The sequence below is a fragment of the Ochlerotatus camptorhynchus genome, unplaced genomic scaffold, assembly GCF_037179485.1.
Source record: "Ochlerotatus camptorhynchus isolate MF236.1 unplaced genomic scaffold, CSIRO-AGI_Acam_v1.1 ptg000351l, whole genome shotgun sequence".
Taxonomy (NCBI): domain Eukaryota; kingdom Metazoa; phylum Arthropoda; class Insecta; order Diptera; family Culicidae; genus Ochlerotatus; species Ochlerotatus camptorhynchus.
In genome coordinates this window covers 339,887-353,027 of record NW_027040839.1, presented here as the reverse complement: position 1 = coordinate 353,027, position 13,141 = coordinate 339,887, and the positions used below count along the sequence as shown (strand labels likewise).

General features: G+C 41.5%; 2 protein-coding genes across 2 annotated transcripts; one reads left to right on the top strand and one right to left on the bottom strand.

The window, feature by feature from the left end:
• Positions 1-1,648, top strand: LOC135709145 (arginine-hydroxylase NDUFAF5, mitochondrial). Its single transcript, XM_065231361.1, has 2 exons — positions 1-180; positions 250-1,648. Exons 1-2 carry the CDS (start codon positions 47-49, stop codon positions 1,097-1,099), a joined length of 984 nt encoding a protein of 327 aa, XP_065087433.1. The 5' UTR covers positions 1-46; the 3' UTR covers positions 1,100-1,648.
• LOC135709144 (CDK5 and ABL1 enzyme substrate 2) lies at positions 832-11,512 on the bottom strand. The gene is made up of 6 exons (XM_065231360.1): positions 10,496-11,512; positions 9,145-9,865; positions 8,885-9,075; positions 1,855-2,059; positions 1,659-1,786; positions 832-921 (listed from the first exon to the last, which is right to left on the bottom strand). The coding sequence occupies exons 1-6, from the start codon at positions 10,942-10,944 to the stop codon at positions 888-890; spliced, it is 1,728 nt and encodes a 575-aa protein (XP_065087432.1). The 5' UTR covers positions 10,945-11,512; the 3' UTR covers positions 832-887.
• Positions 11,513-13,141: the final 1,629 nt, after the last annotated feature.

The following is a 13,141-nucleotide window of genomic DNA, read 5'->3' as shown; positions in this document are numbered from 1 at the left end:
TTTTTTTATAGAATCAACATTATATTAGTTTGAATTTCTTCAAAAAATGTTCAAAACTGTTCGATATTGCATGACTCACCAGTATCTTAATACTACTTCAACTCGTTCGTACTGTGTTCCGGTTGTCAATATATTCGATAGGAATGTAAAACGACTTCAACGAGAGCGTGCCGCTAAAAGGTAAATGAGAATGCATTGTTGTGGTAGATTTTTAAAGTTTATTATGCAATGAATATCTTTAAATTTCAGCGAAGATGTCGAGCTGTATGACTATATAAAAGATGAAGTAGGTTACAGGATATCGGACCGTATATTCGATGTGAAGCGACCGTTTGTAAATGCGGTAGATTTAGGAGCTGGTCGGGGCTATGTTACGAATCATGTGCTAGGAGAAACAGTTAAAAAGCTAACCGCAATCGACTTGAGTCCAACCATGCTATCGCAGGTGAAAGGAACCCCTGGGCTGGATTTCAGTGTGCGCGAGATGGATGAAGAGAAGTTCGACTTTGAGCCTAGCAGTCTGGACCTGGTGGTCTCTAGTTTAAGCCTTCATTGGGTCAACGATTTGCCGAAGTGTTTCAGAGCTGTAAATAAGGCACTGAAACCGGATGGAGTTTTTATTGGAGCTATGTTTGGCGGGGAGACTTTGTACGAGTTGCGGTCGTCTTTACATCTAGCTGAACAAGAACGAAGGGGTGGTCTCTCGCCGCATTTGTCTCCTTTTACGCAGATAAGAGACGTGGGAATGCTATTGAATCGGTCAAATTTCACTATGCTGACGATTGACACTGATGAGGTTGTGGTAGGTTATCCGTCAATGTTCGAACTGATGTGGGATTTGAAGGGCATGGCCGAGAGTAATGCCGCCTTCAATAGGCCGCTTCATATCAGCCGGGACACGCTGTTGGCCGCAGCTGCAATCTATAAAGATATGTATGGAAAAGATGACGGAGTTACAGCCACGTTTCAAATCATTTACTTTGTTGGATGGAAGCCATGTCCTAGTCAGCCAAAACCATTGGAACGAGGATCAGCTGATGTTTCGTTAAAGGATTTAGGTAAACTGATGGATCCGAAAAATGTGGGTGATAAAAAATAAGTGCTTATACCAGTTAGATTCCTATTCATTCATAGGTTTATTATGCAGGAATAATAGAAAGAACAGAAATGTAAAAGGCAACTTAAATAAATTGCAAACGATCTATGCGTCAAAATGGAAATTAATTGTTTTGTGTGTAGAAAATGATTATTCTCTTCGATGGTCCGTCTAAACTATGCTTACTTAAGTAAGGTACCGCTCAAAAACTTCTCTCAATATTTCATAACAATAATCGTTTTGCAAAATAGTAGTACGTTGCAAACCATCATGATCTTGATAAACGTGGGTAAACTTATCAAAAAATATGCGTTTAAATCATTCCATGGTTTGCAACAGAACTCCCCTGAATCTCCCTTAAATACTAAATTACACGAAACTGTTTTTAAAGTTCTGAACGAATACGTTTTAACGTAAAAAAAATATATATAAAAAGTATAATAGTATTGACTGAAAAATTCTGAATACAATAACGAAGAACGAAAATATAGCACATGTATTAGCAACAACATATAAATTGGCTCATTGCATTAGATATAATGGAAAAGCTTAGGATTCGTACAGAAGACGCTGGTAATGTGGGTGAATCTCACTGGTCGGAACATGCAAGCTAAATTCCAGTGCAACCAAAACGGCAAACTCCGAAGCGATCAATTCTTTCCGGTTCAAGCGAAAGACGCTCTCTGTTTTCTGAAAAAGAGAGAAACAAAATGTTGGCACCCGGAAATAAATTACTAGCAAAATCCAGCAATACTTACTTCAATCAAACTTTTCAGCACCTCGCCCTTGACGTCATTCAGTTTGGCACTGAGCAGAAGACAAGCGCCGGCGCACAGTTTACGATTCTCCTTGTTGATCAGATTAGACAGGATCAGCTTTTCGAAGTAGACGTATGCTTGCGAGATGGTCAGGAAATCGATGCGTGAATCCAGCTTGTTGATGCGTTTCATTTCACGTTTAATACTGGGGAAAAAGTGAAAGATGATATGATGAGTTTTATACTTCACTTGAAAAGAATGGAGAAGTTGAGCAATTACGTCATATATAAGGTTTATTGGTAAGTGTAAATTTTTTGGCAGCACTGCTCCAGTTTTGGCCCTAAGGCTTAATTCAAACTTGAAATAAATTTTAATGGTTTCATTTGGGTAGATACATATACTCTTCTTCTTCTTCTTTGTCTTGGATTGTTGTTTTTCGTGAAGAATGAAAAAAAATGTGAAATTTTAAATACAGCCATAACTCTATATTGAAGGGACCATTGAGTAATAGAATTATCGACTTATTGAATAACAATATTTATGACATTTGGGATACGATTATGGGCATGGGCATAGCAGTCATGCACTGCCGTTGGACATATAACCGTATAACTTTCCCATGGCTTATGGAAGTATAATCGAATATGAGACAGTTATGCGTCCACCAGCAGTGCAGATCGCAATCAAATTCTTTCAAATTTGGCACAGTTGGTCAATACAAATCGAAAAAGCAATGGGGACCAGGGGTTACTCCTCTGCTCATTAGCGTTAGACGATTTACTAACAAAGCTAATCAAAGGGTGTTTAAGCAATTGGATTGTATGAAGGGGACTCTAAGGAACACCTACATATTTTAAAACAAATTTCGAATCCATCCATTAGTTACAGTCACCAAATTCAATTTTAGTCGATTATTCAATAGACCGCACTCTCAAATCGGACAAACCCGCCCAGGATCAGTGTTGTATTCTTTACTGATGGATCAAAACAAAATGATAAAGTGGGAGCTGGTGACCGTGACAGGTGCCGGTGTTAATATTTTAGTCTCTGTGGGTGCCAACTGTTTTCCTCGCTGTTTTCAGACTGAAATAGAAACTAGAGAGAGTCTAGCATAAGAGAGGAGCGGATTTGAAACATACTAGCAACACTGCCAAGGCAATTAAGATATGCACTGCTCGATTGACTCTGGTTTTGGCCAGTGCTGCGTGCTGTCAACAATGTCAATTGACGTAAGATATCGGTCTAGCACTGACTTTCAGTTCCGCCCTGCGCTTTGGACAGAGAGCATTTAGGGCGTCGTTGTGCCAATTTGGTCTGGGCACATTTCGAGTATAAGAGAGGGATTGCAGTTAGATCAAAAGTGCCTGAGAAAAATGCAATTTAAATGTTTCTTAGATGGTAGTACCGCCACTTGTGGCGTGCATAATCAATTCCCTTGCGTTTGACGTTTACACACTACAGTCATCTGTTGAGTGTATACGACAGATGGCGGTAGTGTAGCAGCAATGTTCAATGAGTTGTGTCTGTTTGTCCGTGTTGTAATATTGAGCTAACGTTAGGATAAAATCAAAACATTGAGAAATATAACGCATCACTTTCAGAAATACTTCTCTTCGCAACCGATGAACCATTCTGATGGCCATATGAGTACCCAAGGAACCATATAGTCGAAAAATAGTTTGTATATAATTACTATGCTTAAGTATGGTTAGTTAGCGGATCCGATGAAACTGTCACTTTTTGAAACTAATCCCTTTCGTTCTCTTTTCGCACTTTGCATATAACACCATCTCATACTAATCTGTACGGACCGCTCATTGCGAGTGCTCGCTCATGACTACACTCAAAAAATTCTACACGCTAATGCTAAGTTTTTTTTGTGAGTTTACCAGACGCAAGTAGAATTTAGTTATCAGTACTTGATGTTCATAAGGAACACATTTCATATCCACTTTTTTATCGCATAACACTTACGTGAAAATCACGTACGTTGAAGACACTCTTTTGACAGCTAGACTTTCACGTACATGCTACGTGTTTTACACGTATGAAAAAAATAAGAAACATGGCCACTGTGCAGTACATACTGCAAGAGGTGTTAGCTGATTTACAGATAGCTAGTTATTTATAGAAGATTTTGAACGGTAAAAAGAAATTTTATTGTATAAATAATGTAGATTAATTTGTATTATTTGTTTAACAGAAGACCATATTCCAAAGTTCTTTCAACCTTCCAACAACAAAAATTTGGAAGTACTCTGTACTCTGAGTTAATTTACTCCAGACAAACACGCCACCTCAGCCGCTCCGTAACATAAACAGAAGGAAAACAGTGTTCCCGCGAGTCCACGAGAACTTACTCAATGAAGCAGTGCAAGTGAAACTTCCGGTGAAACTGATAACAGTGCCTCTGTCAATCAAAGGTGGAACTTTGAAGCACAAGTGTTAGTGAGACTGCTCATAAACAGTGACTGTGTGTGTGACCTAATGTCACCGAAACGAATAATCATAACACGGTACTCGTTTTTGTTTTTGTTTTGCTCTACAAAATTTTACGACATTTTTTTATCCTAATCCCAGGTGGTTTTCCAACTCCAAACCAAAAAACTTGTCATGGTGGATCAAGTAGTGGATTGATCTTGGATCGGATACCTAGTGAAAGCAGTGGCGTCGCCTTAACCTCAATCTACCTGTGCACCAACTCTCAAAACATAAACAATTATCATAATATCACTTGCAATGGATAGATATCGAGTTAACTAGAAGATTAAGTGTATTTTTCAACCGATTCGAGTATGAATATGACATTAAATCTGTTTTTGAAAGTTGGTGCACAGGTAAAAAGTGAGGTTACACGACGCCACTGAGTGAAAGTAACTTTTACTTGTGAACGAGGAACCGAAATATTGTTTATTTTGCCTGTTGGAAGCAATCAATTATAAGGAATTGGCAGCTTCCATCACCATTGAGTGAACTACCGTCATTCGGAAGCTACTTAGAATTCAAGGATTCAAAAAGAAGAAAGATCCGTCCCAAACGGGACGTATTGATAAAGAATATATTTCCATTTTAGATGTTGTCAGAACAAACCATCGGATAGTGATCCTCTGTATGCTTTAACAATTCTTGGAATCGACCGACCCCTTACAGAGAATTATGACAACAGTGTCGAATTGGCCAGTGACATTCAAATGGTCAGCAAGTACTGTACCAAGTTGCCCAGCGTCACAACTTAACTCCCCCCGCTGTGGCCAGGTGCCAAAGCCGAGCGGAACGGGCATACAATTTACTAATGCACCATACATAAATGAATCAGTAAAGGGCTTAGGAAAAGGCATCGAGCGGCTACTTTCTACCAGAGCTGTGGCACCACCAACAGGCTGGGAACCGACTTTGTAGTGCTGGGTAAGATGCGCCAACGCGTGATTGGTTGGCAGCCGATCAACGCGAGGATGTGCAAGTTGAGGATTAAGGGCCGTTTCTTCAACTACAGCATCATCAACGTGCACTGTCCACACGAAAGGAGACCCGACGACGAGAAAGAAGCGTTATATGGGCAGCTGGAGCAGGTGTACGACGGCTGTTCGCAACGGGACGTCAAAATCGTCATCGGCGAAATGAATGCTCAGGTAGGACGGGAGGCAATGTATAGACAGCCTGCATGCCATATCGAACGAGAACGGCCAACGATGCGTGAACTTTGCAGCCTCTCGAGGAATGGTAGTTCGAAGTACCTTTTTTCCCAGCAAGGATATCCACAAAGCCACCTGGAGATCACCTGACCAACACACAGAAAACCAAATCGATCACGTTCTAATGGACGGTAAATTCAACATTGAGCAACTACGGGACGCTGGAGTTGCCCAGGACTACGCGCAGCAGCTGGAAGTTGCACTACCCACGGAGGGGCAGCTTTGCGCAACTTCTCTTGAAGATGGCTGGGCGATTCGGCAGGTTCTGCAGAAATGCCGCGAATACAACGTGCCCACACATCATTAAATGATTGTTCATCGATTTCAAATCCGCATACGACACAATCGATCGAGATCAGCTATGGCAGATTATGCACGAGTACGGATTTCTTGGTAAACTGACGCGATTGGTCAAGGCGACAATGACTCGAGTGATGTGTGTTGTTCGAGTAGCGAATCTCGAAGAGGGTTACGGCAAGGTGATGGACTTTCGTCTCTGCTATTCAACATCGCGTTCGAAGGTGTGATCAGAAGAACTGGGATAGACACGAGTGACACGATTTTCAGGAAGCCCATTCAGCTTTTTGGCTTCGCCGATGACATTGACATCATGGCACGAAACTTTGAGACGATGGCGGAAACGTACATCAGACTGAAGGCTGAAGCTAGGTGGATTGGACTTGCCATCAACGCATCCCACCCAGATTGACGGTGACGAAATCAAGGTGGTCGATGAGTTCGTGTATTTGGGCTCACTGGTGACCGCCGAAAATGATACCAGCAGAGAAATTCAAAGACATCACACGGATAGAAATCTCCTTATACCTTTTGGCAAATTTCTATTGCTGATTATTCATAAAATGTATAAGTCAACTAATAAGCAGACGCCTTGCAAAAAGTTAATGAAGATCATGTGTCAAATGAAATGTATAAGCGATCACACATACCTTTTATGCATTCTTATAGGACCTATGTGGTTTGACTTATGGAATGTATAAGGCTGATGTTTTGGCAAAAATGTATAAGTGAAACACATGAAAATATTAATTGATTTTCGTTTCGTGCATTATGGCAGGGAATCGTGCCTACTTTGGACTCCGAAGGACGCTCCGGTCGAATAAAATTCGCCGCCGCACGAAGTTGACTGTCTACAAGACGCTGATTAGACCGGTGGTCCTCTACGGCCACGAAACCTGGACTATGCTCATGGAGGACCAACGCGCCCTTGGTGTTTTCGAGCGGAAGGTGTTGCGTACCATCTACGGTGGAGTGCAGATGGATGACGGAACGTGGAGGAGGCGAATGAACCACGCATTGCATCAGCTGCTGGGAGAACCATCCATTGTCCACATTGCAAAAATTGGGCGACTACGGTGGGCTGGGCACGTCGTAAGAATGACGCACGACGACCCAGTGAAAATGGTTCTCGAAAGCGACCCAACAGGAATAAGAAGAGGCGCGCAACGGGCAAGGTGGATCGACCAAGTAGAAGGCGACCTGCGGACCCTTCGCAGACTACGAGGCTGGCGAAGTGTGGCCATGGATCGAGTAGAGTGGAGACGACTTCTTCGGACAGCAGAGGACAACAAGGCCTTAGCCTGATTGGTAAGGTAAGGTAAGGATATTGCGCTTGGAGATCTCTATGTGTGTGAATGGACTCGTGAATTAACACACACCATCATACAAAGATTCAACTTTTGCTCAGAAGAGACGTTGCCGTTACTGTCTCCTGATTTTTGGAAGAGTTGCCAATCTTCTTGATTTGTAGTCTTCGATAGTATCCAATATTACTCTATCACTATTGAGAAATGATGAAGTATGCCGTTTTGATAGACGTCTGACGTCTTGCCTTCATCGCAAGGAACCGATTCTAATAGATTATATTTAAACTCTTCGAAGAGTTAAAGCACTCTTCAAAGGTGCGTCCCTTTGGCAGTCAAAATCGGACTACTTAGCAACAAATTTAAGCAATGGCACCGATGTTGGCCATTAATCGAACCCTAACCACGACTAGAGAACAACGAATAGAATATTGAGAATCACATAGATGATGACTAACCCAATTTTTCCTTGTTTCAAGATCATTCTTGGTGGTGCAGCCTGAGTCTTGTCACTATTAACAAGGCATAACACGTTTTATTTAACCTAGTGATCTCTTCGGCTTAATCGGATTCGGTTGTATGGTTAATTTAAATGTATTTACCAGACAACTGGGAAAATTATCAAATTTTGGGAAAAACCCGTAATGGCTTGGCTGTGTGTTGTGGCATTGTCATAAGCGTTTAAGTTATGCTGAACCTGGAGATGAACCAGTGTCTGGCTGAGAATCTCCTTAATAAAGACAACCAACCAACCAACCAACCTGAATTCTGAATGCTGTGTTTAAAATTTGGATTGGATTTTAAGCTATCAATTACGAATATTTTTGGTTAAGGCCTATGACTATGACTATGACTATGACTTATGTCGCTCGACCACAAATATTTGTAAGCATTACCTGCAATCAAGAAAAACATAACTGAAAACATTCGAGGGTATTCATATCAATAGAAGAAAGAAGTAAGTGACGAGACCACCAATCACCTTTTGATAATACTTTATCATATGACTAATCCAATGAAACATACACATTGATTTGTTTCAGTGACAAAGGCATAGGAGCCGATTTACTTCCGATCGAATTTATGATAACAATGGTGGTAAATTATCTCCATCACGTTACGTGTCTGGACTGATTATGTGCGTCACTTTTTTACACGGTTAAAATCGTGATAATAGACCCTGACCAGCCTTTTGAACTGTGTCCAACAAGGTCAAACAGAACCTCTAAATTAGGAAAAACTCTGTAAGATTTTGTTGCAACAATAAGGCATTCAACAAAATTCCAAGCTAGCGGACTACAATCTTATACATGAAAGTTTGCTGCGCGATAACTTTGTTTATTTGATAAAATTGTTTTCATCATTCTTATCGCGTGAAGCCTTGCTAAGATAAAATTAATGACAAACAAGGTAGCCGGCTAACAGTGTTTCATTCTCGGAGGTCATATATCTATGCATATCCTAACGGATATTATTATCTTTTGTAGGTACTTAGTTGATGTAGATGCTGCGAAGCAAAAAATCATAACAGCAAAGGAGTAACATAATATTTGCATATGGGTATAAATACTTGTGTGACACCAAATCACCCATCACACAGAAGTCATAATGAATGCGAAGAAGAAGGAATCTTATCAGCCTGTGTCACTTTGGTCTCACATTAGCAAGGCAGTATGATTTGATAACGTCCGTCCTTTACTTTACTGCGGTCAAAAATCAGACTCGGTAAACACTCACCTTCTTAGCTTGCTGAGCGTCAGCTCTATGTGGGGAAACTTTTCCCGAAACTTATCGTTGAGCTCTTTTTTGAGATCAGAAGGACGCACGTAATCGATCACGGATGTCATGTACGAGGTAAAGGTCAACAGCGTACGATGCTTGCCGGCGATCAATTCCGGATCGTCCAAAATGTTCGGCGAGTATTGCATCTGAAAATAGAAGCTCTCATATAAGGTGTTTGATCTTATAAAGCGCTGTGGCTGTTGATTAAAACTTACTCCAGAAATCGATGTAAATCCTTCCTCCAGGTCACCTTTGACAGCATCCAGACTGCTCAAATTCTGTAAAGGGCTTGCGGTGGTATTACGAATGCTCGATTCATAGCTGTAATACCGCGCAGCAGCGTGATTTTCCAACGATGCAAAATTTGTTATCTCAAAGCCGCTGCGGGAGCTTTTCTCGTGTTTTTTCTCTCGATGGTATTGTCTCGAGGGGATCAGTAAATATCCGTAGGATGTTTCTTGTCCTGGCTCGCCGCCCCGTTCAATTCCAAGAAGACGGAATGCATCAAATGGTAAGTCGTTGATCGACGACAAGGGCCTGGTTCCGGATGGATTACGGCGACGACCCTCGCGACGCAACTCAGCACGCGAAGTTTTTCCTTTGTAGTGAGGTATCACCGAAAATAGGAAACAGGGAGTGCGTTTTGACATTAACACCACACGTTCGTCACGGAAGTTATGATTGCGGCCAACGTTCGGAGGCAAGAATTTAACCTCACGCGACGACGGATCCTGGATCAAAACATTGCGGCGTCCTTGGATCAAGCTCTCCGTGCTGCTATTGCTTGGCAGCTCACGTTTCTCGTCAGCACCAGTGTTCACCAGCAGCGTTCGTTTGACTCCAGGCGCTCCACCGCGGAGCGAGGCGGAGTTGGCTCGAGCCCGTTTGTCCGCCGGATAATAGTGAGGAATCCCTTCGTTGGGATTCACATTCTCTCTGTGGGGAATAGTAACAATAGAAAGTAATTTTTATTCACTGCTAACCTCACCACATTTTTAACATTGGCCAATAGTATTCAAAACAATCTGCGGAAATTAAGCTTAGGGGCCATACATTAATTATGTCACGCTAAATTGCTAAAACAATTACCCCTCCCCCCTTCCCTTTCGTCACGTTTTTCCTATACCTAATGCATTGCTTATCACAGATTCTTACAACCTCCCCCTCCCCCCTTAAAGTGGTACGTAATAGGAGCATCATCCTTTATATCAAGATTGTAATGTCTAACATCAAGGTCACTCGTGATTTTGTTGGTAGTTAACTTTGATGAAGCTGCAGCCTGAGAAGCCTGAGAGTCATTGTGTTTGTAGATCTTCGACTGGCACTCGTTTTTCCTAGATTTAAACGAGGAATTATCGTCCTACTTCTAACTCGTAATATATTAATACATTATTACTGTTTGGGTTATAAACTAAAACGAGCATTCCGAGATAAAATCATCATAATACTTTTGGTAGAACTGGTTAGTTTTAAAATTAATTCAACTCAGATCACATCAATCGTTCACTGTTCTTGCTTCAACATACCAAATTTTGTACAGTGTACATTTTTAACATCCACTCTTACCGATCTTTCAGCGACGTGGAAGTGACCTTCGAGATGATCACATTTCCCTCGCTGTCGATCCGATGGACCGCATTCCTGTCGGGGCTCTTGCCGAATGTACCGGTTCGGGCACGAATTCGTCTCACTGCACCTCCTGGTGCAAAGGATCCATTTGTCACGCTGCCCACCCCACTCAGCTTGGACTCCAGATAGTCATGGTTGCTCGAATATTCCCCATCCGCACCTGTCCCAGGTGTGTCGATGTTGTCCTCTGAGGAGTCATCAAAGTTGTTGGCATCGCCATTGTTGTTGTTTATGTTGGAATGGATGCCTCCAGCACCTGCTCCGGAACCGTGTAATGGTCCTAGTTTCGTATCTCTGTGGGTACCGTCCAGCGAAATGTTGGACAGAAAGGAGATCGCAGCCAATCTACGACGAAAACGGGTCTTGCTGTTCATAGAACTAGCCATTAATCGATGGAGTACAGTTGACTCGAGTTTTGTTCGGTTTAGGATTTCTCCACCCTTTACAATTTTTTCAGCACTTCAACCCAATCGCGCACGTACACACAAGAAACGAAAAAGACTAACCCAAAACCTAACAGAGAACACAAACCAACAACATAAAAAAAAACTAAAGAACTCGAGGGAATGATCCTCTTCCTAGTAGGGCCGTGAAGCTAATATCAGTTCTTTTTATTGGGAATCATCTTGAAGGTGGTGTCGGTTCTCGCGCTTTGTGCTTGCTCACTAAACTTTCTGCTGCCTCCTTTCTTTTCAGCTGATAAGGAAAACTGAGAACAAACAGTTTGTTCCCCACTACTTCCAGTTTCTCTGCTAAGTTACACAACCCAAGTCACGAGCAACGTAATGAAGAGCTATCAAGTCGTATCGAACGAAGAACCGAAGAGATTGTTTTCTTTACACGGAACGAGAAATAATGAATGTCCTGACGCGACGAAATCTGATTCCAAATTGGATATGTAAACACACGCAGCAGCGAATAATAAAATTTATGTCGGTCCGCCTGCGAAGAATGACGACTGATCTTGAATTTTCTTCTTTGCAGCGTTTTTGTTTTCCGACATAAGTGACATGTGAAGCCGAGACGGACCAATGTTGCCAGATTTTCAGGATCTGTTTCTAGGACAGAGGACACACCGTCTAGCACAACGTCGCAACGCCTGTTGCGTTGCGCGAGGACTATTTTTTGTCGAGCAGCTATTGGAAGATTGCCGCAAAAGCTCAACGCAGATGTCACCACTGCATGATGATGATAATGTTGACAGACTGCATATAAAATTCGTGAAAATTAGCATTAAATCATAATTTTCATCAAGCCTGCTTGAAATCCTTCTAACACAGACAAACAGACATAACACTCGTAAGTTGTTCATCGAACAAGCATTTAACGAACAATTTAAAAGTATCGTAGTTGGTAGTACCGCCACCTGTGGCGCGCAAAGTCAATTCCCTTGCGTTTGACGTTTACACACTACCGCCATCTGTTCAGCTTGGTGCCCACCACAGTGTATTCAACAAGTGGCGGTAATGTTTTAGCGACGATGTTTTACAGTGAGAAATATTCAATGTGTTATGTCTGTTTGTCTGTGCTTCTAATATAACATTCGAATTGAAGAAGAAAACGTTTTTACGATCAGACTGATTAGTGCATCTTTGACTTTTCCAGGTGAACTTTCATAACAGTGCTAACATTTGAAAACGGCGCAAAAGCCATTTGTAAACAAATGGTTTGTGGGCCCTTTACTCGCTACCCGAAGAACGCCCACGCAAACCAACAGCATCGTCAGGAAGGGGAAAATTTCCCCTACCCGATGTTACTGTTGTGTCGCGTGGGTGTACTTCAAGTAGTGAGTAAAGGGCCCACAAACCATTTGTTTACAAATGGCTTTTGTGCCGTTTTCAAATGTTAGCACTGATAAGATATATTCATAAGATATATTCATTTCATTTCATGGCTCCATCAATGCTGCATCGTAAATATGATGGTAAACAGAAGTAAATTGCTCAATTTCCCCAAATAAAGATGATTTGTCATCTTGTTATCACTTTGAAGACCATCTAGCACCATTTTATAGTATGGTGCGTGTTGAGTAAATCAAGTTCCGTTACGTTTTCCGTCGAAAATTGTGAGTATCAATATGTTTACCTAAAAAAGGCTAAAATGAACATTTATCGAATATTAGCGTCCTATACAACCATTTTCATTATCAACAGCATGATACAATCTTTCCTAAGTAAATTCACATAATTTCCACTTTCATCCTAGTGGAAATCGCACATATTCACCATTTTCCGAAAAATGCAGCTGCGCAGGAGGTAACCTCTCGCTGTGGGTGCAAACTTGTTATGCATTATTTTCCATGAAAACCTCTCCGATCCATACCGAAATAATAACAATTAGTTTTCAAACACGTTTTCTTACACGATTCAAGCAAAAGTTTCCACTGGAAATTATTAGTTTTTCTTTATGGACCGATTTGCCCCAAAAATCGTCTGTTTTACTTGGAGAAATTGGAAACTATCCTCCTTCTAGTAGTTCTCACTTCGAAATGTAGGTGGCGAAATCTTGGAAAAGTTTCACTGCAAGACGCCAATTGCACATGACGGCATGACTTTTCTCGAGGTTCTAGAAGAAAAAACTCAA

What these genes read in the sequence shown, in the direction of transcription:
- LOC135709145 (XM_065231361.1), top strand. Translation starts at nt 47, where the DNA reads ATGTTCAAAACTGTTCGATATTGCATGACTCACCAGTATCTTAATACT. An exon ending in CGAGAGCGTGCCGCTAAAAG is followed by an intron (nt 181 to 249) that starts GTAAATGAGAAT and finishes TTTAAATTTCAG; the next exon opens with CGAAGATGTCGAGCTGTATG.
- LOC135709144 (XM_065231360.1), bottom strand. Translation starts at nt 10,944, where the DNA reads ATGGCTAGTTCTATGAACAGCAAGACCCGTTTTCGTCGTAGATTGGCT. An exon ending in ACGCTCAGCAAGCTAAGAAG is followed by an intron (nt 2,060 to 8,884) that starts GTGAGTGTTTAC and finishes CTTTTTCCCCAG; the next exon opens with TATTAAACGTGAAATGAAAC. An exon ending in TGCTGAAAAGTTTGATTGAA is followed by an intron (nt 1,787 to 1,854) that starts GTAAGTATTGCT and finishes TCTCTTTTTCAG; the next exon opens with AAAACAGAGAGCGTCTTTCG.